This window comes from Neurospora crassa, linkage group IV, assembly GCF_000182925.2.
Source record: "Neurospora crassa OR74A linkage group IV, whole genome shotgun sequence".
NCBI classification, from domain to species: Eukaryota; Fungi; Ascomycota; class Sordariomycetes; order Sordariales; family Sordariaceae; genus Neurospora; species Neurospora crassa.
This window is the reverse complement of record NC_026504.1, coordinates 2,456,138-2,473,745: the sequence shown is the minus strand read 5'-3', so window position 1 is coordinate 2,473,745 and position 17,608 is coordinate 2,456,138. Positions and strand designations below refer to the sequence as shown.

The window sequence follows — 17,608 nt, the reverse complement described above, 5'->3', positions numbered from 1 at the left end:
CCCTAGATGCCCACGAGGAGATGTCTTATACAGACGTGCAAAATAACAGTTCTGTCCCTTCTAACTGTACTCACTTCAGCTGACAAGAACGTGTGAGATTATCGTAGGCCGCTCACAATCATGGCACGGGCACCAAATAACCGGAAACAAGTGGCCAGATGTTGCCTCCCTCTTGACCTTAATCCGAAGCCTAGGCCACTCGCGTGGGAATGATATTCGGAGCTGCACTCAGAAACGCCATTGTCACAAACACAATCTCCAACATTCTATTTAGGGAAACTATTCAACCACACAAAAACATTGATGGGCCTGGAAGGGTGTGAGTATTAAAACAATCGGCCAATTTGAAGTCCCTTATGCCGCCGTCATCCACCCGTCTAGAAGTTCCATCACCGAAGAATTCCAGAACAATTCCGAAGTTATCAGCCTCAATGCTGACATGATTTGCCCAAAGATTTATCCAAAACATCCTTTTGTTCCCAGGCAATTGGCTTGCCCTTGAAGAAGAAAAAAAGAGCAGAAAAAAAAAAAAAAAAAGACATTTGGACAGAGTATAGGCGGGCAGCAAGTCCTAGAGTCAGGTCGCAAAGAATCACATCACGAAGTTGTTACTTGGCCATGAGGCCTGGCTTGAATTCTTCAGAGATGATCTGCAGAAAGATCGTGATGCGGGATTATAGGTACCTACACTTGGAATGGCAAAGAGGAACATACACAATGGAAAACTTGGAGCAAGGCCATGACCGGGACCGGCAAGGCAACTTTCGGCTTTGACCAAGGACATCAAGTTTCAGTAAGCTTCTATCGACAATTGGGGCTTAGAAGTAACTGTTGGAATTTCCAAGGATGCATAAAAAAAAGTTGACCTCACCTGAACACCTCGTTTTGCTTCTTCTGTTCTCGTTGGCGCTCCTGAGCTGTGGGGATAGGGGCAAGTTGATAGTACACCCAACTTCCGCCGCAGAGGATATTGCTCATGAAGAACCCTAGTGCAATGACGCAAATGGTTTTTTGAGTTCCATGATCTCAGCAAGCTCAATGTCTCAGAAGAAGAGAAGCAATTGTCGAATAACGAACTGGGTTACATACTCTCAACTACACAAGCCACACGAGCCTGGTGGATGTTTGGTCTACTGGAGCTCCGGACCTGGGTCATAATGTTTACACATGATGTAAGGTTCTGACTTGTCGCGTACCCGACCTACTACAGGTACCAGGTCCCCAGTGGGAGAGCGAGCGATAGGCCACGAGAGGGGTGGATACAGGCAGGGCAGCTGTGGCCCTGGATCCTTAGTCTAGAGGTTCGTTCCATTGTCCTGCAGGAACGAAGAAAGTGGAAGATGAAGAGAGACAGAGGGCGTCATCACACCGTACACCTCTCTCTGTATGGGCATCACCTTGCTGTTGGTGATCATGGTCGGGTCGGTTCGGTTGCAGACGGCGGCAGTGTAGTGTAGGTAGTGTAGAGGTCGGATATCTGCTCGCGTGGTGATGGTGGGTCTGACAAGGATAGTCCCTGCCTTACCTGACCGTACAGGCCACAGCAGCCGTTTCCGTACCTACGGTACTCGGTGCTTGAAATACAATCATAAAGTAATGCATGCGGGTTTACCTATGCATGGTCCGGCCCGGTTCTTCCACCGATCCCAAGTGGATTTGCACTTTTTTCTCGTTGAGAGGCGCGTATGGGGGACGGGCGGCATGTCGTCGTTCTCTTTCTCCTCAATCGATTTTGTAGTTCGTCATCATGTGTCTCACTTCCACCTTGAAATGATCAACTGTGCATGAAGTAATGCATGATTGGCATGCCCTAGAGTCTAAAGGGTGATCATTGGGCTGGACCATTCAGAGAAGAGGGTGTCCTGGGTGTTGATACTACTGGATGTATCCTGATTGGACCCCAACATATCGTCCGAGAAAAAATAAAGAATATCTCTGGTTTATACAGTGACGCCATCGTACCTGATGATAGTTTGCCGAGAAGTCTCCCAAATTCCGGTAGTGCACAACTGCATTGTTGTGAACCACCCACCCACCTTTGATGCTAACAGAAGAAGACATTGCCCAACATACGGACACCTTGACCCAGGTTAGCATTATCGTTCGAGCTACATGCCTATCAGATCCATGGGACGATAAACGCTACTTGGCGTTTTCGTGCAATTTATTGCCAATGCCAGATGCGGGTCAGTCCAATGTGATTGTATCATTTCTAGTGCATCTAGACCTCGCCTATCAAGAGTGGCAACCAGAAGGTAATTACACTTTGGCGAACGCCTCATGTAGGTAGGGAGTTTAGTAAATGATCATCGTTGTTGTTTCCTTGCCATGAAGTCACGGAGGGAAGCGCCGCCGTAACTCACAACTAATCCACTAGTCACGTACTGACATCCGCGGGTAGTCCACAAAGGAGGGAGACATGGAACTCGGAGTTTCTTGTGACGACCAGGACGGGAAGGCAATTCATAGTGGAGCCATCTAATAAAGATCCGTCATGAAAGCGTGATGTGCAAAATCTCCGAATGTCTCCGTACACTAGAATGTGTTTGTGGCCTTGTGGTGAAGTGGTGTACCTGCCTGTCAATCTCCGTCGTCTTCCTTTTTTTCCGGATCCATTGTCTGCAAGGTGAAAGGTTGGTCGGGGGGCGCCCAGCAAGCGTTAGTGCCAGGCTTGCCAGGTTGGGAATACCCTATGCCCATCTTGTGCAATGAGGTCTGTGCTCAGCGCCCTATTAGTGTAAAAAGATGATCGAGGTACCTGGATTCCCAGACCGCATATCCCATGGTTGGGGTTCATGACCGTAGATGTAATCTGTAATCTATAAGATCAACCTCCAGGGGTAACTACCGATGCCCAGTGCAGTCCACTATTCTACCTTAGTGTACATATGCGGAGGACTGCATGTTGCAGGGCACTGCGCAGCCCGCCTGAGCTCGTAACTTGGGGGGGTGGGGCAAGGTCCAAGCCCAATCTTGCCGATCTCTGGCCAAGAAAGAGCTTGGACATCTCATGAGCGCCAGGCTCGAGCCAGGGACAGCGTAACCTCCATTCGACAGGGGCATGTGGTCGAATTTGTGGAGGGATAATGAAATTGGATCCCCCAAAGCTCCCGCCGTTTCTCGAGGACAAGCCCGAGAGGAGTCGTCCTTGTCCTTACCTGTTTAGTATAGGCATCACATCCATTTTAATGTTCCTTTTTTTTTTTTTTTTTTTTTTTTTTTCCCTACCCTTACCCTCTCTCGCTTCTGTTTCCCCATTGAGGTAGGCGGCGATTGTCGCTGATGATGTTGTGGTCTTTTTTTGCTTTTTTTCCCCGTGACTGACAGAGCCTTGAGAGAGCTCACCTAGAGCTTGGTACTCTAGAATCTAGTGGCTCGTAAGCTCGCCCACAAGCTGGGAACCTCCCTATCCTCTTCCGGGCAATGGAGATGTTTTGAGAAGTTGCTGGACTTGAGTGGCCCGGCCTCGAGGCGGTGGAAGTGATGGCGCCGGGGCGGTGCGCTGATGGAAAAGCACAGACGTGGTTCGTTTTTTTTTTTTTTTTTTAAGTGGAACGCCACGAAAATCTTGGGAATGAAGTGGACGAACACCGTAACAAGCGGTTCGGACGTCGATAAGCATGACAATTCCATTTTTCACCGTTGGAGGTAGACGTGGCCCTTTTTTTTTTTTTTTTTTTTTGGTTTTTTTTTTTTTTTTTTTGTGAGTTGAGAACTACAAGAACAAATGTCCGCCTTGTCACTTGCTGTCCCAATTCTTCTTCGCCTAAGGTAGAAGAGACCAACGCAGATTACTTCTTGTTGGTGTCCTTCAGTTCGCTGTCATCCCGGGCGTCATCAGGTCACTCAGACTAGAAATACGGGGCTGGGCTATGGCTTTATGACTGGTTCCCAGCCCTCTTCTTGGTTTTGCTTTTTATTTATCAGATATCAGAACGGCAACTCAACATATGGCATGACTGACAGCGGGCGCCAAGTCAAAGTATCACGCACAATAGATTGTCAAGTGATAAAACTTCGCATTGGAGATTCCATCGCCAACACCCACTTCACTGACATGCCCGCACCAGGACCCTGGAGGCCGTCGGCTCCGGTTTTAATCACAATATGTCGAGACGTTGGTGGGTCAAACAACGGCGAAATGTCTCAACAGGCTGCAAGTCGAAATGGCTTCATTTCATGGAGCCAAGCCGGGAAGAGGAGAGCCAAACCGGAAGAGAATTTTGGGCCAAGGTTCAAATCAATTGTCATGGCAAACTATCATAGCACTTTCTCAACGATGCCCGTTGCCATGTACAAACACTAGCCAATGGGATATTAGCGTACTTCCAATGGCCCGGGATTGATGATGGAGCCTGGTCAGGTGGCTACATTCGCAATGGCCTTTCTTACCGTATCTTACAGGGCCATTGAATTTACAGGCATGACAAGCTAACAAAGGTCATCATTTCTTGTACCTGGATGGCAACCTTGATAACCATAAGACGTACTTTTCACTCGCCTCCCTTGAGCAGTCCGGAAGATCAACTTGACCGCGTGTCAGTAACCAATGATCCATGTTGATAGTGGTTTAGCCATGTCATAAAGGTCAAAATTCTTCATTTGGAGTGCCTTTTGATGATACTCCAATGACGGCCCTCGTTTGGAATGCAACTATCAGATCGCCATGACCTGCTACGCGATGTGACGTTTCCAGAGACCAAGCGCTCAAAATTCCTTACACATCAGCCCTGGTAAGTTCGTTAGCTTGGTACCTACAGACAGGGGTTTTAAGCAGGGGAGACGGGGAATGTAACAGCCCGCTGAAAGTACCCTATCAATACCCTATAATTACACTGATTATAGAGGGTGTGCCGGGTAATTCTAGTAGTTCTAGTTGGAGGCGAGGGTTTGTGTACGGGTGGTTGAATCCCTCCTATCAACCGATTCTTAACTTTGGAATCAGGCTTTTTGAACCAATCAGAACTCGTAGATAGACCAGTCCCGCCCTGCAACCCCCCTGCTAACCCCTTGTAAGAAGATGTGGGGCGTGTATGGCGCTAACAAACTTTTCAGGACTGATGTGTACATACCTGCTTGTGTAGGCCAGTGACGAAGAAATCGGATTCATCACGAGACTCAGATAGGAAGGTGTGCGGCTAACTTCATCACAGTAGATCAGTATGGCAGCCCAGCCGCCGATCCTTAGGTCAGTTGCGTCGCCCTTGATTTCGGCAAAGACGTATGTCTACCGCTAGGACTTGCGTAGTGGCGCTGGGTTCGGATTGTTGGAAGTTAGACGGATAGCTATATTTCAAAGGCCATCTCCAGATGAGCCATAGCGTCGAATCAAAGAGTGACGATATAGGATATGGGTGAGTATGTCAAGTAGGGCAGCATGACATGCCGCAATGGTGATTACGTCCAAGCAATTTCCCCAGAGTCAGCATCGCCGCTGATCAGTGCGGGATCACCGGTTAGTATACGGGTGATAGAAGACACTCGTGGTGCTGAAAGAGCATGCGGGATTCAAACCAATAGGCGCCGTTGAGTAGACCAAATTAATTAGTGTACCTGCGAGCGAACCCTCAAGGCGGGACCGGGGGAGGTTGGTGCTTCTTGGATGACATTGGCGGATGCAATCATAAGAGCCGATCGAGGTAGATGAAGTGCATCGCTTGGTCTGCGGCCCATGTCTGCGGCCATTTTGTAACCGTTCGTTTCGTAGCGGGCCGCAGCGAGTCTGCAACAAGCGTGGACCGTGCTGCATATATGTAAACTATGTATTTCTGACTGGGAGGAGAGAAGGAAAGCTTGTAGTTCAATCCCGGTTCATGGATCGTCTGGATCAGTGAAGGATTATGCATAGCCGAGTCAATCACCGTCTTTCCATGGCAAGTACCATGCCTCTGAATATAACACCATTGAGGCATTGACGATGGAAAAAGGGGTTGTTAACAGGAGTGTGCTCAGTTGTTAATATTGGGGATGATAGTAGGAAACTTGCACGCACGCCTCAGCGCTGGGCCCTTCATCTTTTTTTCCCGCCATTCCGGTACCACCATGAAGCGCTCGCTACCGTACCATGTACATGCTGTCACCTGCCTGCAGTGTACAACATTGTAAGACAAGACAAGGTGGATCTGCAACGGCCGAGCATTGTGCTGTTGATGCGCCGCTTCTCGGGTCAGTCTTCTGTGATTTTGACTCCCAACTGTAGACAGGCCGTAGGTAATGCAATCCCGCTAGGCATGTGTTGATTTCACTAGCACGTTAATCGATGCACAGTATCACATCTTGTGCGCTCGGCCAGAACTCTCCGGGATATCGGGAAGAGGCAACAGCCCGGGAGGATCAAGTCTTTTCTGTTAGTGGTCAACCAGCAAGGTAAACGTAGCAAGACCGCCTCTATTGCCCAACCTGACCTGGCCGGTTTGGAAATCGTCCCGTAGTATATGTGTGTAAGATATCTAGACGTCATTGAGTGTCGAAATACCATGATGGCTGCATGTACCTAGGCTGATGGGGTTTTAAAGGAAAAACAATAGAGAAACCTAACCGAAAGAGGCAACAAGGGCCTGTGGTAACACACAACCACACAGGGGTTCTACTCACGGTTAGGAACCTCACGGCTTCAAGTTGCAGTGTAGAGGTAGCCCCAGGTTGTGCCAGCGGGTAGAACAAGGGAAATTTGGCACCACAACCATGACGATGCTTGGGCCGACTGGTATACGCAGTATGTAACGATGATAAGGTCCGTATCTTGTCTTGACCGGACCGTCTTACTTCCCTTTCGTAGATCCCAGAGAGGCAGCATCAGGGCCAACCTCCCCGTCTTCATTGGCCTCCCATCTTGCCAACGCCTTGTCGCCATTGAAGGCTGCGTCAGAATGAACAAATACCTTTTGCGTAGGGAGCTTTAATGGAGGGATGGAGAAAGAAAAAAATCCGTGACTCGGAAACTATCTTACCTCCAGTACAGGGGTCTAGATTCCGGTAAGTGGTACACTGCTGGGCGCCTGCCAGTGATCTGCGATGCGCCGATTCAGATGAAGGACACAAGGTTTGGGGTGGAGGACATGGAAAATTCCCAGTTTGGTCCGGAAGCTCGCATCTCATTTTGGGGCATGGCTGTAACCAAGGTAGAAAAGGTAAAGATGACTCGGATCGATCTAGGTTACTCGACAACGGCCACTTTAGGACAATGAGTGTTTGGAGGGAAGGAGATCATGGAGTTCCTTGCCTTCTTGGCAATCCTGGGCTCCAGGTTCCTGCCCCGCTGCTTAGTGTTCCGTCCCGCTATGGAAGCAACCATGGGGCACAGACTGGAGCCATATATACCTTACACCAGATACCGTACTGGTATGTATCAGCACTTTTGATTTGCGAATCTTCTGCCTGGTCGAGACCATTGTCGAATTTCGGCTGAAGCCAGAGTGATTGAGCTTCGGGGAATAAAAGTAAAGGCGCTACATACCTTCAGATCAACACCATGAAATATCGGACGATCGGGGCAGCCAGGCATCTCAACTGTACCTCTAACTAAGTAGGCAAAAGTCGTGAGCTGAGGTTGGATTGTTGTCGAAAGTTATGGCTTGCTGCTGCTGCACCTTCTCCGGCACACCTGCCCCTGACAGCCGGTTTCCTTCCGTTCTGGGACAGGCGTGATCAATGACAGCGCCTTGACGCGGGTTGTGACGCACAAACTGGGAAGGCACAGAACATATGGTTTAGCTTTTGAGCCGGAAAGAGCAAACAAACGGCGGAGGTTACCTCTCCAGTACGGAAGGAGACGCGCCCGGGTTGTGAAAGTGGAAAGAAGCGCACTGGGCTGGCCATGTTACTATGTCTGACGAAGCTTGTTCTCCAGACAGCGAGTTGCCTCAGCCCATCATCTTCGTTCTTCAGCCACGGACATTCATTCAGTAGTCACGAGGTTCCAAATTGGCAAGCTCAGGGTCCGATGCTCTTCTCGGCCCGTTTGCAGACCCTCGACATCTCGACCCTTACCGGACACGGAATATTGTGAAGATCAAGATCAAACCCCCCATCTCACACATCTTGCCGTCGACAGCGGAGGGATCGGCCATCCTCGACATCATTTTACAGCCCTCGTCGCATCCTTGCTCGTTGTTCTCAGCGACCCGCTGTGCAGTAAGTGCAGTGCATGCACAAATTCCGCAACTGGGTCGATTCGGTTGACTACATCAACATGGGGACCCAATATGGCTGCGGTATACACCTCCACCACCAACAGATAGCGCCCTGGTAGATTGACAAGGTAAGGTATACCTAGTAGCCAACCGGGGTGGCTCGTGGGTGCTTGCTAGACCATTGCAACCGTACACAGCCAGGGCCGCATGCACTGGACAACCGCCATCTTGCATGGGGCGGATATACTTCCCGGGTGCTGACGACCATATTGACTTCCCGGCGCTGGTCCTGATGGGATCGGCCGCCGACAGACACGCTGATACCTGAAAAAGCGGCGACGCGAGACATGCTTCTTCGCGCATTATTCCGTGTTCTGGTCTTGGAACTTGTCTCGACTCTTGTTCCCCCAGGTTCTTGCTCCTCCACTTCCTTCTCCCCCAAGGCGGAGACGAAGCCGCCCAGTGCTGTCGTTCTGCGCTAGGACGGTTTCACTGCTCATGATGGCTGCCAGTCATGACAGTCTCAGGTCGACGTCGATATTAGCCGTGCGAGCGAGAGGACTAACTAAACTTGACCGGAGCTGTCCACCAAGTACCAAGCGCATGGCAACAAGCCTCTAGTGTAGAATAGAGAGAGGTAGGAGTCTGCGAGCCAAGCAGTACCCAAACAGCACCACCATGGAGCACCACCCAGATGGGTTGCATCAAAACAAGTACCACAACCCTTTCCCTCTTCCCTGCTGCCGGGACTGGACCTGGGACCGGCGGCCACTGTTCTTGACACCCCGGGCCCAATCCATCATCATCCATCCACCAAATTCGCGTGTACCTTGGCCGTTTGGCTACCCTGCAACTTCAGAAAAGAAGTTGGGTATGGCATGGGAGAGACAAGGGCGGCTTGCTGGCGTTGCAGCCTCCCCTGCCTATTCTACCCTTCGATTTGCAACGACCCATTCACGGTTACTGGTCAGGGTACCTTGACATACGCCTATCCATCCATGGTCCATCTTGGCTCCATCTCAATTGCGCCGTTGCTAACAAGTTGCACAAAAACCACCTGGTGCCACTGACACCAGATCTTTGTCGACGGACTGCCCTGGCCGCCAACTACTTACGGGCGCGATATCCCAGCAACAAAAAGGCCGACCTTAAACAAGACCCAAAAACACAAAATCACGCCTTCCACCGGCTGTTAGTCTCAACTGGTTCGACCTCTATTCCTATTGTCGTCCACGCCAGAGGCCCCAAGGAATGCGCCGTTTCGGTCTGCAGCCCCCCGACAACGACGAGTCAACGACCTCCTCGCATCCAACAACCCAACTCGCACGAAACACTGCATACAGTGCCACTGGCGCCCCGAAGATTCACTGAACCAGAATCATCTGCATCATCTTTGTCCAACCCAACGGCCTGGCAGTCTGTGCTTGTCGTCTTCACTGGCCGTATAGCTTGCCTCGTCGACGCTGATAAAGGCTTCAACAGGACAACAGCCTTGGCGTTCAAGCTCCAGAGGCCCAAGGCCTTCGCTATCACTCTATCAGCCATCTTATCCCGCAACCAGATATCTTTCTGTCCGGTTCCCTCAGACCAGTCTTCCAAAACTTGCGTGTAGATTCGGGAGGCACTGGCACGGACAAGAAGCAACCGGAATCCCAAATACGACCCCTTGCGCCAAACACAAAACTGCGCATATTCATTCGGGAATGTCCGCTGTCAACTTGGTACTCGGCTTTTTTTCGGTTCCTCGTATAGTCCGTGAGGTCTTCGCTGATCGAATCCCGGTGCCGTCTTTGACGTAGAGACGGTCGGGATATCTAATCCCTTCTGTCACCTTGACACAAATCCCTCCATGCAACCTTTGAGTCAGAGGCCTGACGCCCTCCGCAACACTCTCGGCAAACGCCGGGGAATCACCGACCTGGCTCAATTTGCTCTCGACCTCAACTGGGTCAGGGCAGACTCGAAGAGCACTGCTCGCTCGGAGAGCTACCCTTCTCCGCCCATGTCAGGGTCCCCACCGTTTCCCCCGAAAGCAAGCCAAGCGGCCGCCGAAAGACGTCAGAGCGTATACCAGGCGACAACTCGAGATGGCTATCGAGAGATTGCAGTCACCCACGGAGGTGAAGGACTTCAGTCTGGGGCCTTGACTCACACACGCCCATTTCTTCCAAATCCGCCACAAGGCATGTCGTACGAGTATCAGCGCGCAGAGCCATCGATGACAAGACCGCATCTCTACGATGCACCGCATGGTACAACAACCCTTCAGCCTTCTTTCCCGCCGATTGCTGGACCAGGCAGTGCAGGAGGTTCTTTGCCTGGTCAGCTGCCTCATTCCACGGCTCTGTATCATCCTGGGCATGATTCTCACCCGCAGACGTCACCCAAGCCTCAAAGGAAGACGAAAGGCCATGTGGCATCTGCATGCGTGCCTTGCAAAAGAGCCCACCTCAGGTTAGTTGGTCCGATACTACCGGAGATGATGAAGGTTGCCGGAGGTTGAGTGCTAATGACTTGATAGATGCGATGGTATGTGAGATTTTTCTTCTTCCCGCGATGCCTCTTCCAGATACCATGAATCTCGAAGGTATGGCCCTCCGAATGGGTTACGTGAGTTGTGAAAACCCGCGATTATAATCAGTGAGACGGCTAGCTTAAAAAAGCTCGATCGCTTGCTAGCGCAGCGTTCCACGAGCTTGTGACGGATCAGAGCTTTGCCAGTGTTGGCGTCCCGGGACCTTGGGAGAGAGATGCAGCAGCCGGAATCCAGTGTGTCGATACTTCGACAAAAAACAAACTGTGTTCAAGCGAACCTCCCTTTCCTTTCCTTTGCCCACCTTCTCGATCAGGGCTGTGGGGCGCTTCAAATAAATAACAGATTGTTGGCTTGTACTTCACCCGCGTCAGGACTTCACTAACTGATTGCAGCACGGCGTCCATGTTCGAGGTGCTCCAGTAGCGGCAAAGATGACGCATGCATCGACGTTCAACACAAGAAACGTGGCCGCCCACGGTTGCGAGATGACAGAGCGGATATAAAATACGACAGTGCAAGGTTTGGTGTTCCATCGGATGGGATGAGAAGGCCGTTGTCATCTCAATATCATTCTGGTTCTTCGCCAACCCTTACGTTCGACGACGCCCTTCGCCGAACACAGCCATTCCGCGTCCTCAAATCACAGCCGCCCGACTCCGCCATGTCGCGATTCGCCGAAAGAGGCTCAACGCATGATTCGAACGTTTTCCTGGCGCCCTTGGCTATGCCAACCACACCTCCCGAGCCAGTGGCCTATTTGACAGTCGATCTTCAAGTTGGAAAAGCATCGAAGACATTCATGGATGCGATCGGAAGAGCGTCTGTTCATGGCCTCAGACTCGCTGATTTGGTTGTGGGGCATGATCGAGAGAAGGTAGCGTATATCCAGCGACAGATGGTGGACCAACAAAGGAGAAACGAACCAAACTATCTTCCACCTATTTTCGGAAAAGCAGAGGAAGAAAGGGTCATGGACATGTTGAGCTTCTCCTTGGAGGAAATCTCAAAATACCCGCTGGATAGACAAGATATCCTCACCTTCCTGGGACAAGATGGACTCCCGCGGCAGCTGTCACTTCGGACTGCATTGTCCAAGCGAGACTCCATATACTATGTCGTTCTGCTGCTGATGAGCCCGGTGCGACCGTTCAATTATTCTGAGTCCTCACCTAGTATCAGAGAGACAATTCGGGCATACCAGCCATACACGCAACGGCCGCCCGTCGCGACAGATCTTGGTCTCCGGCATTCGCGACCTGCTGATAACGAATATGGAGAAGGAGCACATGTGCCGGCCGCCCCACCGCCACCACGAAGTATGACGGGATTTGGGGCGAACGTGCCATCGGCATATATCTCGTCGCCACGCAGAACGGAATACTCCAATGCGATGCCGCCTTTTCAAATCCCAAGGAGCGAGTTGATTTCGCCAAGCCGACCTGATCCGTTGCCAGCGTTTCAGCTACCGCCGATACGCAATCACCAACCGAATGCTGTTCAACTGCAATACCGAAACCGGGAGGAACGGGCGCGATTCGATATTGGCGGTTTGCTCGACCATCCCACTCCAGCTGAGCACGCCCGCCGATAGACGACGTGTAAGCTACATTCTCATTGATGAGAACAGAGCTAGCCTGCGATGGGTGAAGGGTTTTATGATGACACTCTGATATATTGGGAATGGTACTTCTTCGGTCGCGTTTCAAACTGTTTCTTGGAGCAAGAATTTAATTGGTTTTCACTTGGTTTTGGGCATCTTCTTCTCGTTTGTGTTTCTTGTTTTTGTTTTCTCCCCCTCAGTATCCAATGTCAACGTGTGCCGCCTGCATCAAGACTATACCGATGTAAAGCTTGCACATGGTTTCTTGGTTGGGCTGTTTGTCGCTGAGTTTTCCAAGCATATTGTCTCCTGCCGGTTGATGTAATCCTCGATACGTATTTCGTCTATGTTCTTCCTGCATTATCCTCTGATTTTGGGCTCGGCGAGGTCCTGGCGTTCGTTTTTGGCTTCCGGTTATACCCAAGCTTCTGCGCGTTATGATTTGAAACCGATGTGGTTCGTGTACTGCAATTGGTGGCTTGACGGCTATTGTTGACGCTGTGCGGATATTTCCATCAATAACGGCGAGTCCGAAATTGATTCTTCCGCACCAGTTTGATGTTACGTCGTTGCATGGGGAGAATTCCTATTTAATACTATGCGTGGATTGAAGAAAACGGAACCCGCTCGCTTTTTGCCATTCGAGGATGTTATAAGGCAACGGGGGCCGATGATCAAACCAGACACGAGGTTGCGCCGATTGACGGTTTGAGGTTCAGCGGTGCGGTGAATCAAGGTGGACGTCTCATTGTTCAGCCTGGACTGACCATTGCGTGATGTTCGCGTAATGACACCATGAGAAGAGGAAAAAAAGAAAAAGAAAAAAAGGCACTGAGCTAGGTAGGTGAAAGTCAACCGACGTTAGATTAAAGTTTCAGGGTCGAAGGAGCAAGGGCTGCGGCAAGCGTGATTCGGGCAAACTGGCCAGAGAGCAAACAACAGGAACAGCCCAACAAAGAAACCCAAACGTCCTTCGCATGTTCAAGCAACGAAGCTTGCTTCGGGAGCCGCAGCAACACAAAAAAGTACACAGACGCATGCCACGCACACGGTCATGTTACCTAGGCGGTGGCTCCTACAGTAGTGCCCGAAGACAATACCGTTTCAGTTTCACGGACTTTGACCATGGCATATGCCCGTTCTTCTTCTTCCGAAACACAAGCCACCAAGCTCTGAACATTCGCATTAATATGCTTCAAAGGGCACACGGGAACGGTCTCTTATTTCAGTTTGCATTTGACCTATTTGAATTGACTGATATAAGCTAACGTGACTATTCGGCTCATTCCTCTCACCAACGACGTTCAATATTATCTACACTGATAGAACGACAACTTTGTACATAAATACAATAGGTGGCAGTAGAAACTACCCTTAATTCAGAACTCCCATCTTGATGCGCAGTATGGATCGATGGTCAGGAATACATGCACGCTGACGGCGCGCAGTTACACAGTGACCTAGAGGTAGGTAATCCGTACAGGCTCCAAGATGTGAGAGCCAATTGCTATCTGGCGGGTGGCTGTTAGCACCCTATCACAATCTCACACAATGTTCTGCAAGGCCCCATAGTTACCTAACCCCCCAAGTGGTGTAAGAAATGGGAGGCGTCGGTTACCAGCAATTTCTGAGTGCAGGGGCAACTTGCGCCCCCCATTTCTTTCACCACCTGCCCCCTCTGTATAGGCATAGAAACGGGTGTCAGTACCTATTTCCACACCTAACATTAGGTTATTCCAACATTCACCGATCTGTACGTACTACATACACTTGGGTAGGTACCTCGCCGCAGCGAGGCCAAGTCTACACCCTGTTGCATAGGATTATTGCACCCGCTGCGAACATCCCTCATTCATTGGTTTGTCCAACGTAAGTACGGGCAACCTAATTAATCTCGGAGAAAATCCCACCTTTCGGGAATTTTTCTTTCTCTCTCTCCCTCCCTCTCTCACACCACACACACACTTCTTACGCTGCCTTAAGGGTCCGGTAGGGTTAGGTAAGATAAGCCTCGTCAGGTCAGTGGAAGGCGGGTAAGGCGGGGTAGTGTACATTACTGTACTCAACTTGAAACACCACATCCCCCTGGTGCTTGTGCCTAGCTATTCAGATTAGTTGGCATCACCGTCAACAAAGAATATAGTATATTTCAGTCATGAAAGTGAAAGAGCCCAGGCGATGCGGTGGTAGTTTTTCTTTGAGTGTAGAGTCTGGGATTGGATCGTCAAGTAGCAAATTGGTACGTCGATAGCTGATATGGTTTGGTCCATAGTGCTACCTGACCTCTGGTCAATAGCAACTTGCCAGATAGCTACGTATCTTGTAACGAAGATGACTTTGATGGCAGAAAATGGGGTTCATTGCGGCATACCTTGATATTGAAATTGACGATGAGGATAAGGCGTGCCGGCCCAGCTGATTGAAGGTACTTCTGGGAAGAAAATATTCGCATCTTGTGTACGTAACAGTATGGCTGCACCAGATGCCCCTAGCAGTCAGTCCACCTTGATCGTTTCGTGACATGCTGCAAGGGGGATATAGATTTGGGAAATCGCAATTTTGTATGCATTTCTCGTATTTCTTTATTGCCCCCTTCCCTGTTGCCCCTTTCTCTCTCAAGCTCCAGCTTTCTTATCACGCAACTCATACTTTCCTTCGTCCTAATTTCCTTTCCTGCCTCTGCACCCACCAACCCATTGCCACTTATAACTCCTATATTCGTCTGTCTTTCTACAATATGCATGTACTGTCTGCGCCGCCGTTATTCAGCTTACACAGTTTGATCTGGACACAAAAACAAACGGGTACATACACCATTACCCCTTGGTATCCGACTGCTATGTTGATGACCTTCGGTGCCATTGATTGACGAACGAGGCGAAACCTCAGGCGCCTGGTTCGCGATCTGGATTCTGATTGATTGTTTCCCTGCGACTTAAGCTCTTTTCTGCTTGCAGCCACTGTAGAAAACTCTGAATGTCTCCCTGTACTTGCCGAACTTTCCTGGTTACTACAGAGAAGAGATATATATCGCACGGAAACTCCCGTCTGTTCTGATGAGATCCCTGGATGCATCATGGCGTCAGTTGCGCGAACTTCATCGGGAAAACGAGGACTCGGGTATAAGGATCCAGGACCAGGTGACGCTGAAGGCGATAAACCATGGTGGAAACCGTCTCTATGGCCACTGCCATTTCCATTGTCAGTGCCCTTCCCTTTGTCGTTGTCGTTGTGGTTGTGGTTGTTATTGTCGTCCTCATTTTCATTGCAATTGCCGTTGCGGTCGCGGATTGACATATCCCTGACCTCCTCATGGCGCGTGATGACTTCTCGTCGGATGTTTCGAGACACATTGTTGATCATGCCAAGCATTATGTGGAGTTGGACCTCGTTGTCCTCGAGTATAGCGTGGATCTTGACCTTTGGAGCTGGGACTGAAACTGGTATTGGATCCCTGCGTTAAAGTCAAGGAAGAAGGGGTAGCTACCTGTTGATAAAGCCCGAAAGAGGGCGAGGGCAAAGACGAGGGGTCCTGCTGAACTTGTGTCTGCTGCTGCGTCTGCTGCGCGGCCGAGGTATCGGTTGGACCCTATTCGACCAGCTACTGCCGTTGTTGTAGTTGTTCCTCCGCCTTCTGCGTGATCGAGACATCGATGCACCTCCACTCGACCAGCTGGGGTACCGACGCCTTGAGGACTATTTGTTTGGTTCGTAAGGCCTATGTCAAGTTGAACTTGCATGGGCAGAGGAAAAAAGAAACACAAGATCATCAACCAGAAGTCACATCAATGCTGTTGGTCACTGCAGAGAATCATCAAGCAGGCGGATTTCTCAGGTGCCTTGCTCTAAGTTCGTTTCCGCATGCTCATGCTGTTCAGGCAGTGCGGTTGTTTGTCTGCGTTGTTGCCGACTGGTCTGTCTCTTCGTGGACGACCTTATCGGTAGAATGACTCTGGTATGCCCTTCTATAGTCGGTATTGTGGTCTCAGCACGAGTGAAAGCTACCGGATCGCCGTCCTCATTGATCTCCTTTTGTCCGGTAGGTAAGGATTCAATGGGTGCTTTACTCCCAGTGGATGCCATCTGTTCTAATTCTTCGATAAGCCTGTCTCTTTTTGCTAAGGGTTCGGTGTCTGTGAGCGCCCCATCATGTGGACGTTTAAGGCTGTGGCTGACGGGTAGTGAAGCAGTGGTGACGAGGCGGGTATCGTAGGAATGAATAAGATCTCTCAGTAGGTCATCACGAAGAGGTGGCTCGCTGCTATGCGATGAAATAGATGGTGATGGCGGACCCGTCCGAGATAATCTCTCTTTGACAGGGTCGAGAGTTATCTGTGTTGGATCTCGTACAGAGGGTGTCAACGGTCGTTTTGTTCCTGATAGGCTCTGTGTTCTGCCAAAAGGTCAGAAACGAAACCTAGCCGGAGGGACAATGAAGTCAGCATACGCACCTGGTACTTCCATTGTCCGCATGGACTTGAACAGAGGAGCCTGCATCACTCGGAGTGGATCCCAGAGAAAACGACCACGCAGATTCCGGTGATTGTTTCGCAACCATCTTTAGGTATGAAGTTTGATATTGAGTTTACTTTTCGTATGACTTGTCGAAGATGAAATGAATTGGTGATGCTGATGGCGTCGACATGACAAAGGCAGGAAATAGCTGCTATATCCCTGCCCACCGAGTTTGGCAAGATATTCACCTCCGCGCTGAGAAGAGCCCTCCGGGAAGCCTCGAAAAGGATGGTGCGAAGCGTGGCTTCCAGCCCTTGAGCAGGGGTCCCGATGAAGCCAGAGCGAAAGAGGGTGGCATGCAAGACACTGTACCTCGTCGATATCAGGAATAAAAGTGACGGGAGGAACTCGAGAAGGCCAGAGATGATAAAGAGATACAATCATAGGCTAGACATGATATCTGCCTGCGATTTTGAGGCGCAAAGTAATGTGTTTGTCACTTGACAAAATCAGTGACATCAGTCCCAATGGAAGCCTGGCTTTGGAGACCTCCGAACCCCGGCCGCAGAGGCAGATCCGGCACAGATTGAGATATTCCATGACCGGAGAAGATGATGGCCTTTCCGAGAAGTTGTGGCTCAGTCGAGCTGAACTGAGGTCAGACAGGCACCAGATAAGGAGAGCAAAATGTGGATGTTCCGCCAATTTGCAAGGTGTCGTGCTTTGTTAACGAAGGCGAGTATCCGTGGTCGTGAACCGCATCGCAGAAGCCAAATATGTAGACTCGCAACCTCAACCCCATGCTAGCCATAGACATGGCGAAGTGGAAAGGTCCCGCATTTCGAATGGTTGAGGCGATCGTCAAGTTTGAAATGTTCGCGAGCC

The 17,608-nt window shown here is 50.3% G+C and overlaps 3 protein-coding genes across 4 annotated transcripts; 1 reads left to right on the top strand and 2 right to left on the bottom strand.

Moving 5' to 3' along the window:
- Positions 1–4,273: 4,273 nt before the first annotated feature.
- NCU08305 (hypothetical protein) lies at positions 4,274–6,391 on the bottom strand (the record flags this gene model as incomplete). Its single annotated transcript, XM_957425.3, has 5 exons — positions 5,554–6,391; positions 5,073–5,138; positions 4,759–4,824; positions 4,491–4,527; positions 4,274–4,302 (listed from the first exon to the last, which is right to left on the bottom strand). Exons 1-5 carry the CDS (start codon positions 5,683–5,685, stop codon positions 4,274–4,276), a joined length of 330 nt encoding a protein of 109 aa, XP_962518.3. The 5' UTR covers positions 5,686–6,391.
- A 2,306-nt stretch (positions 6,392–8,697) lies between these two features.
- On the top strand, positions 8,698–13,052 carry NCU08307. 2 transcript variants are annotated; one of them, XM_011396002.1, is made up of 3 exons: positions 8,698–10,586; positions 10,654–10,661; positions 11,061–13,052. In XM_011396002.1, exons 1-3 carry the CDS (start codon positions 9,982–9,984, stop codon positions 12,257–12,259), a joined length of 1,812 nt encoding a protein of 603 aa, XP_011394304.1. In that variant the 5' UTR covers positions 8,698–9,981; the 3' UTR covers positions 12,260–13,052. The 2 variants fall into 2 exon arrangements, with proteins under 2 accessions (XP_011394304.1, XP_011394305.1); XM_011396003.1 differs by having other exon boundaries at positions 10,654–10,719.
- Positions 13,053–15,869: 2,817 nt separating this feature from the next.
- NCU08308 (hypothetical protein) lies at positions 15,870–16,826 on the bottom strand (the record flags this gene model as incomplete). Its single annotated transcript, XM_957428.3, has 3 exons — positions 15,870–15,964; positions 16,261–16,433; positions 16,720–16,826. 3 exons carry the CDS (start codon positions 16,824–16,826, stop codon positions 15,870–15,872), a joined length of 375 nt encoding a protein of 124 aa, XP_962521.3.
- Between the last annotated feature and the right edge of the window lie 782 nt (positions 16,827–17,608).

Excerpts from the sequence above, each read along its gene's own strand:
- NCU08307 (XM_011396002.1), top strand. The coding sequence starts at position 9,982 with ATGCAACCTTTGAGTCAGAGGCCTGACGCCCTCCGCAACACTCTCGGC.